At 38.0% G+C, this 20,567-nt stretch overlaps 2 protein-coding genes across 2 annotated transcripts; one reads left to right on the top strand and one right to left on the bottom strand.

Moving 5' to 3' along the window:
• Positions 1–14,650: 14,650 nt before the first annotated feature.
• On the bottom strand, positions 14,651–16,365 carry LOC130555530 (uncharacterized). The gene is made up of 5 exons (XM_057335822.1): positions 16,192–16,365; positions 15,933–16,004; positions 15,704–15,757; positions 14,844–15,147; positions 14,651–14,661 (listed from the first exon to the last, which is right to left on the bottom strand). The coding sequence occupies exons 1-5, from the start codon at positions 16,363–16,365 to the stop codon at positions 14,651–14,653; spliced, it is 615 nt and encodes a 204-aa protein (XP_057191805.1).
• Positions 16,212–20,042, top strand: LOC130555224 (uncharacterized). Its single transcript, XM_057335252.1, has 7 exons — positions 16,212–16,706; positions 17,950–18,110; positions 18,226–18,321; positions 18,396–18,585; positions 18,850–19,007; positions 19,166–19,382; positions 19,463–20,042. The coding sequence occupies exons 1-7, from the start codon at positions 16,499–16,501 to the stop codon at positions 19,570–19,572; spliced, it is 1,140 nt and encodes a 379-aa protein (XP_057191235.1). The 5' UTR covers positions 16,212–16,498; the 3' UTR covers positions 19,573–20,042.
• Positions 20,043–20,567: the final 525 nt, after the last annotated feature.

Genomic DNA, 20,567 nt, shown 5'->3' with positions numbered 1-20,567 from the left:
GTGTTAGTTTGGGTGTGTGTATGTGGGGTGTAAGTTCCTGTAGCTCAGCAGGTAGCATATGGCGCAGGCAATGCAATGGGTCATTGATTCAAATCCAAGTGAACACATAAAATTTGGCGACACTTGTGAGCTATTAAATGCATTTCTTAAAGGAACATGTTAGACTTGGAGTGCGCAGTTCACCATCACTCACGTATACAGAAACAAACGGAACGTTACTCTTTTATCCACTTTTATTCAAGCAAGTCTCATAACGGCAGCATCTGCTTAGTTCAACACAGACGCAACGACAACGTTCACGGAACAACGTGATGACGTCACATTGAAATCGTAATACCTCTTAAATGAAAGGAATAGGTAATTCGGCTGATGCCGTAATACAATGAATAACTCGACTCAACTCAACTTTATTTATATAGCGCTTTTACAATTTTCATTGTTACAAAGCAGCTGCACATGAGACACATTGACTACAAGCAAAACAATCAAAGTTGAACCTGCAAAAACAAGAAAAGGTTGAAAACACAGAAGACAGACACACCCACACACAAAACACTCCACACACACAACACGCACACGCACCAACACACACAGACACACACACACACACACACACACACACACGTACGTACACAGACAAGTACGCACACACACACACGCTCAGTGAGAGCACACATTTAGGATAAAGGAGAGAGAAGCACAGGTCAAATATAACAGATAATAAATTCCTATATGCAATATTAATTAAGTAAAACTTTAAGATTCTAAAGCAGCCCCCCCGGTCAGGCAGATAGTGCAAAAACAGTATGCAAACGGTGGCGAGGAACCCAAAACTCTAATCGAGAAAAAAAACCTCAGGAGAACCCAGGCCCAACCAGGGGATTCCAGTTCCCCTCTGGCAAAAGCTGCTGCCTCTGCACAAGCTCCAGAGAACTTGCACAACAAGGCTAAATAAAATAAATAAACTTAATAATAAAATAAATTATAGTTTAAGATTATCATTAATAATCTAACAGCATTTGAAGTTTTGTGGTGAAGACATGTCAAGAGACCGCGTCCTTCTTTATCCAGCTCTATCATCTCAGCTCTTGTCAGGTCCCCACTTCCCATTCTCCGCTCTACCATCAGGTCAGGCCATGAACTGCATCCTGCTCGCTGTGGTAACCTTGGAACAATGAGACAAGACTGGCTGAGAGTAGAGTACTGTTCTGTACTCTTTGATGCAACAAGTACATCAGTTGTGTTTTTGGTTCCGGTTGATCTAACTAATGCAGCCTAAACCCTCTGAAGATTTATATTATGGAAGAGTAGTGTATGCAAGATTAAAAAGATGCGTCTTTAGTCTAGATTTAAACTGACAGAGTGTGTCTGCCTCCCGGACAGTGCAGGGAAGACTATTCCAAAGTTTAGGCGCTAGATAGGAAAAGGATCTACCACCTGCACTTGATTTTGAAATTCTAGGTATTACCAACTGACAGGACGCCTGAGAGCGTAATGCACGTGAAGGACTGTAATACAAAAGGAGTTCATTCAAGTACTGAGGAGCTAAACCATGTAAGGCTTTATAGGTAATAAGCAAGATTTTAAAGTTAACGCGATGCTTTATAGGTAACCAGTGCAAGGTTGACAGAACCGGGCTAATATGTTCATACTTTTTTGTACGTGTAAGAACTCGAGCTGCCGCGTTTTGGACCAATTGGAGTTTTTGTAATAAGCCTGCAGGGCAACCACCTAACAGTGCATTACAGTAATCTAGTCTTGATGTCATGAATGCATGAATTAACTTCTCTGCATCTGCGATTGACAGCATATGACGTAGTTTAGATATATTCTTAAGATGGAAAAACGCAATTTTACAGGTGTTGGCGACGTGGCTCTCAAATGACAGATTACTATCGAATAGAACGCCAAGATTCTTTGCTGACGACGAGGGTTTTATGGAACATCCGTCAATAGTTAAACAGTATTCTTGGTTGTTACTTATAGCAGTTTTCGGTCCAATAAGTAACACTTCCGTTTTGTCCGAGTTCAGTAATAAAAAGTTGTTACTCATCCAGTTTTTTATATCGACTATGCATTCCATTATTCGATGGAACTGCTGTGTTTCATGAGGCTTCGAGGAAATATAAAGTTGAGTATCATCAGCATAACAGTGAAAGCTAACTCCGTGTCGCTTTATTATATCTCCTAGAGGTAGCATGTATAATGCGAAGAGCAGAGGCCCTAAGACTGAGCCCTGTGGTACACCGTACTGGACTTGCGATTTGCGTGACACCTCATTGTTTATTGCTACAAATTGAAAACGGTCGGATAAATAAGATTTAAACCATTTCAAAGCTATTCCCTTAATGCCGACATAATTTTCGAGTCTATGTAGGAGTGTGCTGTGGTCAATGGTATCGAATGCAGCACTAAGGTCTAGCAGCACCAATAACGAGATACAACCTCGGTCAGACGCCAATAGCAGATCATTTGTAACTCTGATCAAAGCAGTCTCTGTACTGTGACATGCTCTAAATCCAGACTGGAATTCTTCATTGATGTCATTCCTTTGGAGGAAGGAGCATAATTGAGTTGAAACTACTTTTTCCAGAACTTTAGATATGAAAGGTAGATTCGATATAGGCCTGTAGTTCCTTAGTTCTCTAGGGTCGAGTTGGGGTTTTTTGACAAGGGGCCTTATAACAGCCACCTTATATGCTTTAGGCACATGTCCTAATGTCAGAGATGAGTTAATAATACCAAGAAGAGGATCTATAATTTCTGGGAGCATCTCTTTCAGTAGATTTGTAGGTATAGGGTCTAAGAGTGAATAAGAGTGCATTACTTTAACACCCCCACTCGCTCTTAGCTTATTGTGTTACAACAAAAAAAAAAAAAAAAAATATATATATATATATATATACAAATACACAAATGTATATATAGAACATAATATAAACATCAACAATGTAAAATACCTTTTACATCTTACATATATACTCTTAAGGGCCAAAAATGTCTTTAGCAAACCTTCTCAATTTTTGCTTGGTGGTTGGCTTTGTCAAAATGTCAGCAATCATTTCCTCAGTGGGACAATATTCCAAAATTACCTTGCCATCATTTACAATTTCCCTTATGAAATGATATTTGACATCAATATGTTTACACCTTTGCCTACAGATTGGGTTTCTGGCTAGTGCTATGGTACTTTGGTTGTCCTCAAACACCTTTGTTTGTGCATATGCATATGCATCCATACCTTTTAGTAGCTGTTCCAAGTAAACACATTCTTGCATAGATATTGCTAAGGACATGTACTCTGACTCACAAGTCGACAATGCCACTGTTGGCTGTTTTCTGGTTTTCCATGAAATCAGAGAACTTCCTTCACTTAGATTGACACAATATCCTGAAGTACTACATCTGTCTTTTGTATTTGATGCCCAGTCAGCATCAGGCCCGGATTAAGAATTCAGAGGCCCCTGGGCACAAGTGTTTCATGGAACCCAACCCCGAACCAAACCCCAACCCTAACACATACACGTGCACACAATAAAGTTTTTAATTAGCCTATAGGGTACCATGCGTATAAACACCTCTATCTTTTACAGGATTACATTGACAAGTTACAAATTATGATCACAACCTGAAGGACTATATCAACACCTGTACACATCCTCCATCATACTTTACACCTCATGATTGCAACAATGCTTTTCTGGACCAGCTGCAACAATATTAAGACATTTCCCAGCATACTGTAACTCACTGGCATATGCAAGCAGCACACACTACCACACCTCTACCAAATCAGTTCTATCAGATTCTTCCATAATTCACACACAAACATGCAGGACATGCAAAACTGTTCTTAAGAGAAAATATAAGAACTTTCTTAAGATAAATTACAGAAAGTTTTAAAGAATATTCTTAAGTGCAATTTTCAAATATTTTCATCTTTATTTTTCTAAGAATAAATGGGCAGTCTTTGTCAATGATTGTACTTCAAGAGTAATTTCTCTATTTGTTAAACTTTATTTGTATAACAAGCACCTTGCGACTCACGTTCTTATTTAAGCGTGTAATGTGTTACAGTAAACGGCATTAACGAGTATTATAAGTACTGTATAATTCTTTAGCATATATATTATGACATCATCATATGTGTGCGTATGTCAACATTTTGCAATGTATGTAAAAGCACTGTGGATTATCTAATAATGAAGGCTTAATATTGGTAAAGTAGGGCAGTTACTGATCAACATTATATCAATATAAAATAATTCATAATTGGCATGGAAGCACCACCAAATAAATGTAAAAAACGCTTACCTTTTAAGATTTAAGACAGCCGCGAGGGTATATCAACTCATGTTTACAACAATAAAACCGTTCTCATTGACATAGCCTACTGTGTGTTCAGTATCTGTTGTCAGTTCATGACGCGACATCATCTAACAACTCACAATAAAAAGCGGTGATTTCGGCTAAAGTTAAATGTTCTTTCACACAGCCTCATGGTAACCATGTGTATATTTACAGATGAAATTTGTTCATGTTTATATATCCAAACAGTCGATAACAGTGACAGGTTGTTGGAAACGCTGTTTTGTACTCATTTTATTCACGGGTCACCTGTCGTACCGTGGTGCTTCTTCCTGCCGCTCAACTGTACAGAGTGACGCCGAGAGAAGGGATCCCTACGCCGGGAAAGAGAGACCTCGCGCTCGCGGGGCAGCACTGGCGACATTTTCCCACTGAATGAAAGCTAAGGTTTATCCAAGAAGTGGATAGATTTGTCGCTATGTGCTTCTTCTGAACAAAAGCCGCTAGATGGCTCGTAAAAGTGACTAAATCAAAAGATAGATTTTCTAATTCAGAAACAATGTTTTGTGTGTGCACCTCCATGTGCGCACACAAATGAATTTGGCGTAAACGCTGTTATGTGAAATTTTCTTCCCCTTGCCTGGGCCCCAAGCGCGCATGGGCCCCTGGGCCCGTGCCCATAATGCCCATTGGATAATCCGGCCCTGGTCAGCATCACTATAGACTCTTAGACCTAGTCTCCCTCTGTCATTTTTTCTGAAACACAATCCTTGTTTTGCTGTACCTTTAAGGTACCTGAACACATGTTTTACTGTGTTCCATTGTTGTTCTGTTGGTTCAGCATAATGCTGAGATAGTTTACTGACAACAAAACTTACATCGGGTCGTGTGCAAGTGGACAAGTAAATTAAACTTCCCACTGCTTCTCTGTATTTCCTTGGTTCTTTCATTTTTTCAGCATCATCTGAGTAATCAAGCTTTGACTCACATGGAGTTTCTCTAGCTTTACATTCTTGCATACCAAAACGATCTAGAATCTTCATTACATATCTCTCCTGTGACATTTTGACTAGACCCTCTGCTTGTTCAAAATCAATGCCCAGGAAGTATTTCAATCTCCCCATGTCTTTCATTTTGAATCTCTCAGTAAGCATTCTCTTTACACTTTCCAGAACACTTTTGCTGTTAGCTGCTATGATCAGGTCATCTACCCACACTATCGGGATTACTTTCTCATCATGTTTTTCCCTTGTATACACACAGTTATCAGCTGAGTTTTGTGTAAAACCATTCTCAATCAAACATACTTGTAACATAGCATTCCAATTTCTGCCAGATTGTTTAAGACCATAAAGAGATATTTCTAACTTACTCTGGCTGTTCCATGTAAATTTCGTGATCAATTGGTGCATGCAGATAAGCAGTCTCAACGTCCATCTGGTGCAGAATTAGATTCTCTTGCGCTGCCTTTTGCATAATCACTCTCACACTTGTCATATCAGCTGTGGGTGAGAATGTTTCATCATAGTCAGTCCCTTGCTTCTGACTATATCCTTTTGCAACGAATCTTGCTTTGTATTTCTCAGATCCATCAGTGTCTCTTTTCAGTGTGTAAACCCATCTACCGCCGATTAGTTGTTTTCCTGGTGGCAAGGAATTAGTTGTTTTCTCTTCGTGGTGCTGAGGAGTTTGGGCAGCGCGGATGAGGGATGTTTGTCAGCGGCTACCCGAGGCGGTGGTGCTGGAGCAAGAGGAATCGGCTAGGACGAAGACCTCGCGGCGTGCGCCTGGGTCGAGGTGGGGTGGTTGCCGTCCGAGAGGGAGCAGAGGAGCCGTCACCGTTGCCCGTGGGCCGTATTGTGTAATTTCTGGGCACATATAGATGTTTTTTACATGTATTGAGCACTGTTTTTCACCACAGTTATAAATGCACTTGATGAAATACCTAAAAAGTATTGAGAAGTATTCATAGGAACATTAGTACATAGATGGGTTGATCTGAAACCATAGTCAATAAGAATAATTACATATAGTAGGTTTATGATGATAATTTGATTATTTGAAGAAGAATTGATGATTTAATGACACAGTCTGTACCTGTAACCAATGATTGTTCATATAAATGCACTTAATGTCACTTTAAGCATGTTTAAAGCACATTTGAACACAATGTAACAAGGTAAAATCCAGTGATGTTTTTAGAGGCCTAAAGTTTGAAGCCTGTTGTGCTCTCTCTGAAACCTGGGGATTTTCCACTGTTTAAAAGTAACCATGATTACGCACGTACGCCACGCCGTCTCGTATGGAGACCATGGCTTGTTTGGTGGTCTCGTGTAGTAACCATTGTATGCAAATTATTTTAAAAATAATGTAATAACCAGCGTACCACCATTAGATACGTACCTTGTTACCTGGGACTTATTGGTGGCAGACAATTAACAATTGGTTAATAAAAATAAGAGATAACAGGAAAATACCTGATTGGTTTCAGAAGAGACCACCTTTCAGAAATTTTACTATATCTATAGATTGGAAAACACTTGGTTTTTAGATGACTTGGAACATCTCACTTTGTTTGGCTCGAGCAAATAAAGTTAACTCCTCGACACCCGGACCTTCTTAGTCTGAGAGATTTTTTGAACTACAAGACTGAAATTTTTCCACAACAGCCGGAGCCTGCTGCCGTCCGCCAAAAAGGGAAGGAGCAGGAGACGGAAGACTCGCTACCGGCTGCCCTCTGTCGGAGGAGCCATCACCGGCCGCCAGGGCATGAAGACCTCGCTGCTGTGCTCCTGGGCCGAGGTGGGGTGGTGGCTGTAGAGGAGGGAGTGGAGGAGTCCGGGCCATTTGCATTAGGATGGAGCCTGCTGTCCACCGAGGAAAAGGGGAGGAGCAGGGAATGGAAAACTCGCTGCCGGCTACCCTCAGCCAAAGAAGCCACCGCCAACCGCCAGGAGGCGGAGGAGGAGCGGGCCGTCCACCGGATGTCCAGCACCACCGCATAGCACCGCGAGGAAGAGCCTCTCGGCTGGCTGAGGACAGAGCGACAGCATGTCAGGGAACCGGACCAAAATTTTTTTTGTCTGTTTCCTCTCTCCCCTCTCTCGCCCCTGTCGCTCCTGGTGCTTCAGTCTCCGTTCTCTTGTCTCGTCTGTCCATACCCCCAGGCGCTGGGGCCGTTGAGACTGGCCCCTGGGAGGGGAGTAAGCACAGTCTCGTGGGTACCCCCCGCCCTGTGAGGGGCGATGGGGGTATGTGACGAGGGAGGCGTGACGAGAGCTGTGGGAGGAGGAAGCAACACCGGCCTCGCATCTCTCACGGAGGAGATCGGAAGCATAAAAGGACGAGTGACAGGAGGATATGCCGAGAGAGGACCGGGCCCAGACATGTTAAGTTTTGTTTATGTTTGTGTGGATATACACACAAACACAAACACTTTTTACTTCCGGATAATTGTTTGTTTATTTTTTATTAAAGTTTATTGTGAATGTTCGCCGGTTCCCGCCTCCTTCCTTCCCTACGACTTTGAACTTTATTACAGATACTATTGCATAGGTAGTTTGTTCCATAGAGACTTTCCAGTTCTTCAAATTATGATGACAAATTTACTAAGGGACCTAGAAAAAACCTGATGGCTTTTAAACCAGATAATTCCAAAAGAAGATAAGTAAAGTCACAAGCTCTGGACTTATCCAGGACTTATCTGGTGGTAGTATCCAGGATATCAGAGTCCATTAAAGCTTTTTTACATTTAGTTAAGCAGTCCCATAACACATCTTGTAACCTTGTTCTTCATAAATGAAATAGTAAAAAGTGAACATGATCATATTTTGCTTAAAATAATAAGCACATGGCGTGGTTGTGCTCTGGGCGACCCGAGTTCGATTCCCGGCTCGTGGTACTTTCCCAACCCCACCCCCTTCTTTCTCCCACTTCGTTTCCTGTCCTCTCTCATACTATACTGTAGAAATAAAGGCAAAAAACCTGCCAGATATTGTAATCACTGCCTGATTACACTGCCTATGAAAGTGGAAGTTTGCTGATTGTCAATCCACTTTGTATTGTTACAATAATGGCCGTATATGTAAATGGACAATGTTTACCCTTATTTTTTTAGTTACTTACTGAGATATTCCCATTTACAAACTTAACCTATATATATTATTGCCTGTTTAACTGAACATTACTTTAAACACATGACTTGTATTGTCTTAGAGCTATTGTGATATGAACATCACTTTGTTGTTTCTCAGTGAGTCACAGCCACCTCTGGCTGATTAAAGGATATATTTTTTGATTGTAACATTGAAACATGCATTTTTAAGCTACTTTGAAATTATATGCATTGTTAAGCACTATACCCTTACGACAGCTATCCTGGGTTTTACTATGGTAACACTGCAACCATGTAATCATATTTTTTCTTTTTTCAAATCAAGGTTTTAAAAATGGTTCTGATGCTTTTGAAACCATGGTGAAAGTCTGTATAGGTTTTCTATATGTTGTAGAAATGTCATAGTTATTGTGGTTTTGCTACAACAATCAATCATTGTAGTAGATTTTGTATGGTCTTACTGCAAATGCTGTAAAAAAAATTGATAACTTCCATATGGGTACAAATACTGTATTTGTGTGTTGGTCTGATAAATGTAATGCATTTGTGTATTTAATCTGTTAAAATATTAAATTTGCAGTTGTTATTGAACATTGGTTTTTGTGTTGAATGACATTTTGGTTAGCGTGATTTAACGATTATAAACCGCGGACTGACAGCAAACATTAATGATAAACCAGCGGCTTAGCAGCAGACCACCGGCGGAAATATGGCGGCTGCCGCCAGTGGACCGCTGGAAAAACGATGAGCAAAAAGCCGGTGGCCCGCAGGTGGTTCCCGCCAGTGGACCACCAACTTTGCCACCAGTGGCCCGCCAGCCTTATGTTAGCTGGGTAGCTCCAGCCTGACTTGTATCCTTCCTTTTAAACTTAAAATCCACAAACCTTTTATTTTATGTAATACATAAGTCATAGCTCTTTCTACAGTCTTTCTAATGCACGCAAAATCTCTTCCCTGCGTCAAGATGGGAACGACATATGTTTGTACTGTGGTGGCCACCGTCGTGTTTGGACTGAGCGATTCTTGGCAAATCTATAATACAATGCTAGCGGCCGCTGTTAATTAAGAACTGCGCCTTTAACAATGACAACTTCCGCTGCTGAGAAATGTTGTGGAGTTTGAAGTAGTTTTGAGAAATTTATTACTGATCTGAAAAATGAGCAAGCGACTGATGGAAAAAAACTGTATGGTGTCAGAGAAACTTTGATGTTAAATAAAGTGACACTTTTCATAGTGACTTTTAAGTACACTGCAAGTTAAAAACGGATTTTAATTATCTGATTGATGGCTCTCATTGATATCATTTGGTTTTTATTTTAAATATGAAATGTCACAGCTGTAATGTTTAAAGAGTATTTCACTAACAATACATACAACAAGCCAACTTTAAGTAGTAAACTTAATATTATTAGAATTATTTGTTTGCAACTTCAATTTACGCTACAGAAAATTTACGCTAGTTCTAAGAATGTTTCAATTTGCGTTATTATTTGTTATTATACTCATCCTTAAATTTTCTTACATTTCTTCATATCCCCAGAAGATAAGTTTTTATGCTAACGTTTTTAGAATGTTCCACTAACAACGCAATGTTAATGTTTTAATGCTAACGTTTTTAGAATGTTCCACTAACAATACAATTAAATGTATGTAATGCTAATGTTTTTAGAACGTTACAATGCAATGATAATGTTTTATGATAATGTTTTTAGAACGTTCTACTAACAACTAGCAAATATAGCGTTTGTAATGCTAAACTTTGAGAACGCTGCATTAACAACGCAATGGTAACGTTTTCAATGCTAATGTTTTTAGAATGTTCCGCTAACAATGCAATTACAACGTTTGTGATGCTAACATTTTTAGAACATTACATTATCAAAGCTATGGTAACGTTTGAAATTCTAACATTTTTACAACAATTCACTAACAACGCAATGGTAACGTTTTCAATGCTAATGTTTTTAGAACGTTTTGCTAACAATGCAATTATAACATTTGTAATGCTAACGTAATGCAAACATGATGAATAAATCCAAAATAATAAGTCCAACACGAAAAAAGGAAAGTCCACAGCAAACAGGAATGAGGGATCCGGAACACGAGGGCAAGGTAAGGTGAGGCAAACAAATACTAGAGAACAAGGAACACGCATACAATCACATACACAATGAATCGACAAGGACTGGGAATAAAGACAGGACTTATAAAGGGGAAAACTAACGAAGGATAATAGGACAGGGATGGTGATGGGCAGGTGACAAGACTTACCATAAATGGGAACTGGCGGGAAGATGATAGGGACAGGTGAGGGAGATGAAACACTAACAGAGAAACAAGGGGGCGGAGTTAAATGAAAGACAGGAGGACACGCGGCGAAATGTCACAACAAACCGCCACGTGTCTCCACACAAGACAAAACATATACACACAAGACATGGTACTGTCACGACCCTGTCCACAAGACACGAAAACTCTGAATAGGAAGGACATGACCCTGACAATGGTAACGTTTGAAATTCTAACGTTTTTAAAATAGTTCACTAACAACGCAATGGTAACGTTTTCAATGCTAATGTTTTTAGAATGTTTCGCTAACAATGCAATTATAACGTTTGTATTGCTAACGTTTTAAGAACATTACATTACCAAGGCCATGGTAATGTTTTCAATGCTAACGCTTTAAGAACATTTCGCTAACAATGCAATTATAATGTTTGTAATGCTAACGTTTTAAGAACATTACATTACCAACGCAATTGTAACCAATTTTAGGGGTATAAAAATGAATTACAGTATAATGAGAACTGGGATCAATAATAAACCACGGCCAGAATCAGAAGATATCAAAATTCGTTAGGAGCCAACGCGTTGAGCAGCAATAATTAACCAGACAGAGGAATAACGGTTGAGTAACCAATCTTGCATTTGTTTCATACGAGACAAAATAAATGTTCAGTTTACATAACTTATGAAACAATAAACCAAATTGACCAGAAAACAAACAAACGTGTGCACATAAAAAAAATAGTTAAATGTGTCCGTTGGGGCCCTTTTCCTTTTTTAATCGTTGCAGGTTTAGCCTGATGTTAAATGTCCAAAGAATTGTAATGTGAATGTGCGAGTGTGTGTACGCGTGTATCTCCTTGTCAGCGTCTTGTCCTTCAAAGGGTTTGGCTCGCCATCTGACACAATCAGGATTACGTCCTGGTCCTCGGATTTTCCCCGTCCTCTCAAAAAACCTGACCTATAAACAACGTCATACTTATTATAATCTCAATTTCAAATGCATCATTAAAGGCTTAAGTGTCATGCCGTTACACATTGCATCAACCCTCATACCTATATCTTAAATCTTAATAAATCTCAAATCTTCAGTTTCAGTTGTACAACATTAAACATTCAAAAATATCAAAATTCAAATATGAGAACTAAACATTCAAGAACTCACATGTGTTACCGTTCACATTAACAGCAATTCTATAATACTCATGTTAAGTACCCATTAACATGCAAAACATATCATATCAATATCAAAGCAGGATAACATGACACGCGATTTAAAACAACAGTAATTACCCATAATGAGTGGCTTTCAGAGATATCAAGGAAATGTGCTTAATCACTTCTCATACACTATAGGCCTACTAGCGTGAGAGAAACTGCACCAAAAAATTTACCCTCCTAGTAACTTTAAACTCACATGGATTATCAAATTACTTCTTGTGTTAAATTGGCAATATAAAAATAAAACAACTTCCCTTTGCATCGGCTTATAATAATAGCCGCAGTATACATGTTCAACCATTCCCTTACAAAAAATAACTATAGGTTTACTGCAGTACACTGAGGTACAACTGCAGTAAAATTGCAGTACAAAAATACAACTGTAGTAAAATGAAGTACAATTGTAAGTTTACAATCTTCTGAAGTTTAAATTGCAGTTTAATGATGAATGAAATGCATGTATACTCAACTATACTGCATTGAACTGCAGTTATGCTGTATTGTGCAAAATGGAGCCAGTGCTGTAGCTGCAGTATCAGGTATCACAAACAATCAGTGATATTTAGACATTTTGGACTAATGATGTCTGTCCTGTGTTTTACAATATGCTATAATGCTTCAATACATTGTTTTGACAAAAAGCATCCATCGTGTTTAAGATTAAGCTTAATTTGATTAGAAATAGTAAAAAAATCAAATGCACTTATCTTAGAAAATACATTTTATTTGTCACATTCTAAATGAAAACATCTTCACACAAGGTAAAATGCAGTAAATGCAAGAAATATATATATATACAGTATATTTTCTTACAAGTTCCAAGTAATTTGGAAAACATTCACAAGTTTGAGCTAATGATTAAACTATAGACAACATTCTTTCCCAAAGCATGAATGTTCTCCTTTTCACACATTTCAGTTACACAGTGATACTGTCACAATTATTCTGATACTGTTAATTTGTTAATCTCGTTCATATGTATTTGGTAAGGGCAAAATTACATGCCCATCTGGTCTTTTTTCAATTTCTATACATTTGTTTGTTATTTCAGATGGAAGCACAGCCTTGTAGCCTGAAGAGAATGTAACATAAAGTATGTGAGAATTCATGCAAACATACTCTGTTCGCTTTTTGTAAAATTCTTGGACTTGGTTTGTAAACCTTACCAGTAAAACAGGCTGCATGGAAATGGATGGTTTTTGAGCAACAATTATGTGTTCAATTTTTGCAACCTGTTGACCAATGACTACCAAGGAATTACATCTAGAGTATTTTGAGTCATACTGGTAAGTGGAGTAAAGTGTCCCATCGCAAACAAACCTCTGAAAGTATGTGGCCTGACTTTGTTCAGTATGAATTCTAGAATTTTGTAGCAGGATATGATGAGACAGTGGTAGCTCTTTTAACTGACCATGGCCAAAAAACTTACAGCCATTCACCTGTGACACGTTTTTGCATAAGGAGTAACCCCTAAGTGCTGACAAAATGTATTCATGTGCCAGGGAGTCTTCGGAGATATAAACTTTACATAATATTTTTAGCTCCTTCAGTCTTGCTAGATTTTGAGTTATTTGTAATGGTACATGTTGTGTCCCATTAAAAAGTTTTAGCAATCTACCATTATGTCCTTCAAAAATGAATGTTGAGGTCAAGGACAAAGGGCCATGTCTCCTGACACTCTCAGCTAAGTGAGTGAGGAGATGAATGTTGTAAGAAACTTCTTGTTTTTTATACAGAGAATCAATAAGAAGTACAAATTCACAAAGTGCCATATGTGCATTATCAATGTTCACATTTGAGATATGTGAACTAGTTAGCAAAAAAATGGCAAAGACTAGTAGCATCCAGTGGTTGAAATACCGGGTGGGGATTAAACCCTTCAGTACAAACGGAGAGATAAAAAGAAATGTTCTCCACTCACTTCCTTTCCATTTTTGACGTTCTTTCACAGATCGTGGCAATCTGGTTATTTCACTAGGTGGCCGCACCGATTTTAAACGTTTGTCTATCTCCTGCATGACACTTGGGCTTTTTACATTTACTTCGGACACTTTGTTGTCAAACCACAAGCCTGTTATTTGGCGCACTACTCCAAGAAGAACACTATGTAAATAGTCTGGAATAAAACTGTCTGCCATGTCAAAACACTGTAAGGTTGTCAAAAGACTTGGCCCTTTTACACCATTCACTGGGTTATTTACAGAAGCCAGTTCAGCATCATGAATCATACCTTCATGTGTTCTCAGACTAGGAATAGGTACTGAGAGAGGGTAGACCCTGGTAAATCCATCACCCTTTTCCACTCTTTCTCCAGGGTGAGTACAAAAATTGCAGCCATGTGCCCCATTAAACTGGTTAATATTTTGCACAGGAGCCCTTGCAACAGAGTCAACAGTGCATGATAGAATGGTAGCGACTTTGGAACATTCATATGTTTTTTTCGCAGTGTTGTACCACACAACACCTTCACTTTCTAAAGACCGACACTCCTCTATGAATGGTTTTAAAAAGCTTTCCATTTTTGGCTTTGTTTGACCAAACCAGAGTGCAGGTACCAACACAAAGTTTTTCCGCTCATATAGAGTTACCTCGTTTATGATACACTGAACGGGCCACATTGAATAACTGGAAGAGTTAAACACTGGGACACCATCTGTATTCCATGTCAAAGATATATTACTGCAGCCTTTCAACATTGTGATTCTCTTATACAGTGCACCATCACAGATATCCTGGATACAATCAGAATTGTTATTCAATGCTAGTTTGTCTTTAAGATTGTGGTTTTCAAAAAGATTTTTAATTTCATCTCTCAAGCTAGTGTACATGAAATTATAACCCTTACCCAAATGTTCTGATACCTTGCATTCTGTATCACACATTGGACAGAGTACGCTCTCAACATCTAGTATACCAATGTAAGCTCCACAATCAGGATTAAGACAGTAATGATGTAACTGCCAGCTGGTTTTGTCAAAAGCTCGATTGAACAGGTAGTTGGTAGAGGGTAAACTATTTTCAGGGAGAAGCATCTGAAGCAAATGCAGTAAATCCTGACATCCTGCCTTGGTCACATGGTGGCGTAGCATGTAGCTCAGAAGTGCAGTCAGACTTTCACCTTTTGAAAGTTTGGCTCCAGGATACAAAGGCTGGTCACCATCATGGATAAAGGTGGCACCTGTGGTATTTCCATCCTCAGGATCGACTGACCCGCTATTCTTGAGATGAAAAATTAGAAGAAATTGATGTGTGACCATTAAATGTGATATCGTCAGAGTACGATCTCCATTAAACTTATGATTTTGTAGAAATTAGGAATTAGCTTATTATAAATTTCACATTCATTTTTAAATTTCATTCATTCACTGGCCTATGATTAATGCCTATAACTATTAAGTTCAGAGCTAAAAGCAACATTCTGCTGGTTTAAAAGTTAGGTTACTAATTTAGGGGTCTGTTCAGATTCTAGAAAGAATTTAACTGGACAATGTGTAGGCATCAATATGATGTAAGACAGTTTTGCTTGTCTATCAAATGAAATTTACTTTGTCAATGTTTATAAAATCATTAGTATGTAGATTGCCTTTGTGTTAAATACACTTTCTCTTGATTTCCTTCTAAATTCCCTATTTCTTGATAAATACAGATGCATAAAGAACAACTTTTACATATAAATTAATTAATTAAAAATAAATATTGTAAATATTGTTTTTTCAAGAGCAAGCATACAACTGCAAGTCATTTGTAATAAGTTCCCTAGATAACAACATTTACCTCATTGCTCAACCACTGTGTGCCATCTACATCAACACCTGCTGTGTCATCTGGCTACATGGAGAAATATTTAAATGATCCACGGCTTACAACAAATAGCTCACTACAGTACATTTTAAAATGGCAAACTGTAAAGTAATTATAAAAGAAAATACAGTACAGACAAGATGTACAGTAAACAATTAATACCAAGAGAAAACTAAATTTATTTTCAGTGCAGCACTATTACATCTTCTCTGTAGAGTAGTTGTGTGTCTTCAGATTCAGAGTCAGTACCTTCTTGTTCCTCTTCTGTATGTGTCTTAGAAAATCAAATCAAATGACCATTAAACTTGTTTAAAAATGTCTCCATTTTGTTTTAAATGTCTCCATGCATATAATTGCAAAATGCTAATTACAAAAACGAATAACAATTTATAACAAATAATATTTAGTTATATTATACTAAAGGAGCTGAATTAAACATAGACTGTTTCTTTAATTCGTACCTCAGATAACAGGCTTGCACTTTCTCTGGTATTTCTCCGCACACTGGTGTTCCGAGGAGTTTCTTCTTCTTCATCTTCCAGAAATATTTTGTACTTGTTTCTTCTGCAATGTTTTTTATTTGGAATTACGCGGTCATCTTCTAAAAAGGATTTATACTTTCGCCCTTTGGACATGTTTCACTTATATAGAAATTCCGCTCGTGACTAGATTTAGTTTTTCGCGCCAATGCAACAGTTGTCCTGACAACAAGTCTCGAGCGCTGCTATTTCAGTCAGTCCACTTACAGCGTCTACAGTATCCTGCAGGATGGATATAAAATACGCATTAGTTGATTTCTTCACTTACAACACTATTCATATATGTGAACTATCGCAATTAAAACACAGAGATATGACAAAACTGAATCCCAATGCCATTCACAAGTGGGACAAAAATGAAGAGGCGTACATTTTCTGGAAGAAGAGTTCCTCAGACGAGCTCCAGCGCTGGCCTTGTCGAGTCATCCAATTCAGTGGTGAGTAACGTTATAAGTGTTGTATCGTGTTGATAACTTTAGTTATAATTTTAGCGAAATGTGAAAAAGATGTTTTTTTAATAAAAATATTACAAATGAGAGAAACGAGCTTACTCAAACGGATGAGTCTGAGGCGCGCGAATTTAAAGAAACAGTTCCCATACAATTCTGAATGAAACGATGGTGATAGATTAGAGAATATTACTTTTTAAAGTGAACTATCCTTTCATGCGATTGAAAGACTACGGTTTAATTCACTAACAATGATTAAACTTTGTCATATGTAGTTTACATGACATCGTTTAACAAGGATTAAATGATGTCATGTAATGCCCAGCGAGGGATTTCTCCGTCAAATTTCATTCAGCCTCAGACTCTCGCCAAAATTATGTCGGTGTCTTCACACAAAAAACTTAAACTGTGTGCACTCAATTGACTGTCAATTGTAACTGCAGTTGCGGTATTACGCCTTTAAGGAGGCGCTGTTTCGTTATCAGCACAGATGCTGGAGAGTTGCAGAAGGAGCTGTATTAGCTGTATTTCACGGCTGTTCAGGTTTTGTTTCTTTTGCATTCAAGCACGTTCAATTTCTTGAAAATGTTCCTTAAATTAACGTGGCATACAGCATTGTAATGTTTCAGTTGTGCAGTTGGCTCGTTGAATCAGCGTTAAACTGTACACAGCGAGTTCGCTAATATCGCACATTCGCACATTGTGATCAGTATGACTCGCAAACGAATGACTCATTTGAACTGATTCGTTTAAACTGTTGAAACTTTTCAGTCACTAGCGAATATAAGAGATCAATGAATCATTCAAAGCTCAGTGAACCACAAGAGAACGCAGGATGTGAATGAGCTTTGCTCATTTAGTAAGACCGGTTAATTCAGTTGGCTGTCAATTGGAGGCTGAAAAGCTGGTTGAAAATGATAAAAAGCTTAATTTATTTTTTTGGGGTTGAATTTAAGTAATGTTTTATATAACTTAATAATTGTCAATTTCATCTTATTTTAGAACTTGTTGTTGTTTTTAAAGTGCTTGCTTAATCCACTTAAAGGTACAGTAGGCCTACATACGTTTGTGCACAAGATCAGGATGGCACCACCTCCGCCTCATTTTGAGCCAGGAAAAACCCTGTATTATTAATTAAGTCCAACCAGCTGGCATTTCTGTACACAAATTTAATTATGCGATTATAAATGTTATGAGCCTACACTGAATGTACTGTGTAATTTTTTTCAAGGAGAGCGCCAACCCCTAATTGACACTAGGAAAATATTTGAAAAAGGGTGTGCCTTTGATAGAATACCCCTCTTTGCTAAAGAAGAATCGTTGGGAAAAGGGAGAAGAGAGAAAGTAAAAAGGAACTTCCCAGATGTTGGTGAAACTTCATTCCTGGACCAGGTAAATATATCTATTGCTCCCTAGATTTAGTGCTTCTAGAGCTATAAATGTACACCTGATTTTAGATGGTGTTTAATCCAGATATTTTTTTCTTTTTATTGTTTGGTGCTTTCAGGAAAATGCACCAGTTACAGCTAAAAAAAAGAAGACCAAGAACAGTATTCAACAAAAGATAATGGCAGCTGTGAAAGAAAGTTGTTCTCAAATTGTGGTGAGCAGCAAGCTACTTTATTCATTTGTTCTTATTATAGTAGTTTAGAATTCATAATTGATATTGTACTTCAGGAACCAAGAGCTGTGAGAGGGCAGGAGGAATCATTTTCATCAAGTCCCCTGTCACCTAAGCCATGTGAGAGTTCAGACAAGGCTGAGAAGATTAAAGAATTAAAAGATGAAATAAAAGAACTACAGGAAGATTTAAAATATGAACGGCGCTTCAGGATAAAAGCAGAGAGAGAACTGAGGGAGTGGAAAGGTAATGCAATTTATAACATCACAACATTTTTTAATTTCTAACAACAATCAAAACAATTATTTAATTTCATTTTACTATAGCAAATTCTTAGGGGGTCCTCCTGGGTTTCTTTTAAACAATACTGAATGGCTGTTTTTTTCATTATTAAGTCATCCATTTAAAACAATTGCCACAATGTTACATTGACCTTTACAGCAAAATATAATATTTGTGGTGGGCACTGTATAGCATTAAACAGAACAAAATGAATATGCTTTCTTACAGAAATTCATGCTGTTGTGCAGGAGCTAAAATGTACAGTTGGGGAAATGAAGGTGATGTGCACTTCAAAAAAGAAACCTGACATAATGCATATGCCATCATCTTCTGAGGACACTGCTGGTCAAAACCAAGAACCACGCATTGCTCAAGAAAGTGGGCAGGTAAGTGAGTCTCAGTGTGTGTCTCAGTCAGCTCCCAGTTCAGTAGTCAGGGCATTGATCAGGGAGTGGGCCATTTTAAGGGCTACACACACCTTACTATGTGTCACTGTGTGCCAAACCTTCATAATAATTACTGCAAACCTGATGTTTCCTGAAAGGTAACTGATTACATCAACTTAGGAGAGGGGGTGACAATAAAGAGAAGCCAATTTGAGAGGATCAACACCCAAGATTTTAAAAAATTTACAAGTGAGCTTCTCTTGGTGACCTTTGGGAGAGAAACTCTTGCCACACACTCTCTAAATGGAAGAAAGGCGCCCAATGCTGATACCAGCAAGGAGGCACTTCCGGCTAACAAAGTGTCTGTCTTAATAGGTGACTTCTGGTTTGTTTTTTCAGAATAAATGGGTTATTATTTGTTAATTCAGTTTGTTTCAGTTTCTTTTTTTTTACAGGCTACATCCAAAAACGGTTTCGTGTTTCCACATCGGAGATAAAGGCAGTCATAAGAACCAAGCTTAACAATGAGGACAAGCTCTTAAAAAAACGAAACCTCTCTGAATGAGGCGAGAAAACAAACATGCACAATTTGTTGATAAACACTGTTATATAATGCATGTAGTAACTCATAGTCTGTTATTTAAAGTTTAAAAAACTATTTATTCACATCTATTGTTGCATTTTCTACCTTCATTATATACAGTATTGCTGATGTTTAATAAAACTGCTTCTGGCTACTCAATGGTTGAATTTCAATGATTAAGCACTTTACTAGCATTTTACTTCACTAGCAGTGTAATTGCATTGCAGCTGTATTGCAGTAATACTGCACTTGTATTTTAGTTGTACTTCAAATGTATTGTAGTACTATTGCAGTTGTATTTTAATAGTACTTTAAACGTATTGCAGTACGATTGCAGTTGTATTTTAGTAGTACTTTAAACGTATTGCAGTACGATTGCAGTTGTATTTTAGTAGTACTTTAAACGTATTGCAGTAATACTGCAGTAACTCAATTAAAACTCTTCAAATGACATTTATTATTATATACTGCAAAATTGCATTTTTTTTGTGTCCAAAAAACAGCATTTTTCTACATGTAAAAAAACCTGTAGTGTTACTTCTAAAATACTGCAGTTGTCTTTTGTAAGGGTAATATAGCAAACTGCGCTATTGAACTATAAAAAGGCCAATATCACTGCAAGAAAAATTCCTTCACCGTGACAGCGCTACGTTCCCGACTACATTACAGTACATTACACGTCACATGTCTTTAGGATGTGTGTGAACGCACGCGCAGGTTCCAGAAAATCACTGGCAGTGTGAACCAAAATCAACCGATCCCGTCATCCCGGGACACATCTTCCGCATATTTTCTGGGATCTCTGTATGAAAAGGGCTTTACTGAAATGCCATGTAATATCCAGTGCCTTTTGTGCATTTGTATGGAGAACACATTAATTTGTACAATTAGCTTCAATTCATTTTTATTTGGCAATTTCATATTTTGCTTCATACTTTTTTCATCGAAGAGAAAAGTTATGTTGCCTCCCTTGCGTT

Source organism: Triplophysa rosa, linkage group LG6 (genome assembly GCF_024868665.1).
Source record: "Triplophysa rosa linkage group LG6, Trosa_1v2, whole genome shotgun sequence".
NCBI classification, from domain to species: domain Eukaryota; kingdom Metazoa; phylum Chordata; class Actinopteri; order Cypriniformes; family Nemacheilidae; genus Triplophysa; species Triplophysa rosa.
The sequence above is the reverse complement of the archived record's forward strand: the minus strand, read 5'-3'. Positions and strand labels throughout refer to the sequence as shown.

What these genes read in the sequence shown, in the direction of transcription:
- LOC130555224 (XM_057335252.1), top strand. Translation starts at nt 16,499, where the DNA reads ATGGATATAAAATACGCATTAGTTGATTTCTTCACTTACAACACTATT. An exon ending in AAAGTTGTTCTCAAATTGTG is followed by an intron (nt 18,322 to 18,395) that starts GTGAGCAGCAAG and finishes ATTGTACTTCAG; the next exon opens with GAACCAAGAGCTGTGAGAGG. An exon ending in TTGCTCAAGAAAGTGGGCAG is followed by an intron (nt 19,008 to 19,165) that starts GTAAGTGAGTCT and finishes GTTTCCTGAAAG; the next exon opens with GTAACTGATTACATCAACTT.
- LOC130555530 (XM_057335822.1), bottom strand. Translation starts at nt 16,365, where the DNA reads ATGTCCAAAGGGCGAAAGTATAAATCCTTTTTAGAAGATGACCGCGTA. An exon ending in AACTACTCTACAGAGAAGAT is followed by an intron (nt 15,758 to 15,932) that starts GTAATAGTGCTG and finishes TTCTCCATGTAG; the next exon opens with CCAGATGACACAGCAGGTGT. An exon ending in CACAGTGGTTGAGCAATGAG is followed by an intron (nt 15,148 to 15,703) that starts GTAAATGTTGTT and finishes TTTCATCTCAAG; the next exon opens with AATAGCGGGTCAGTCGATCC.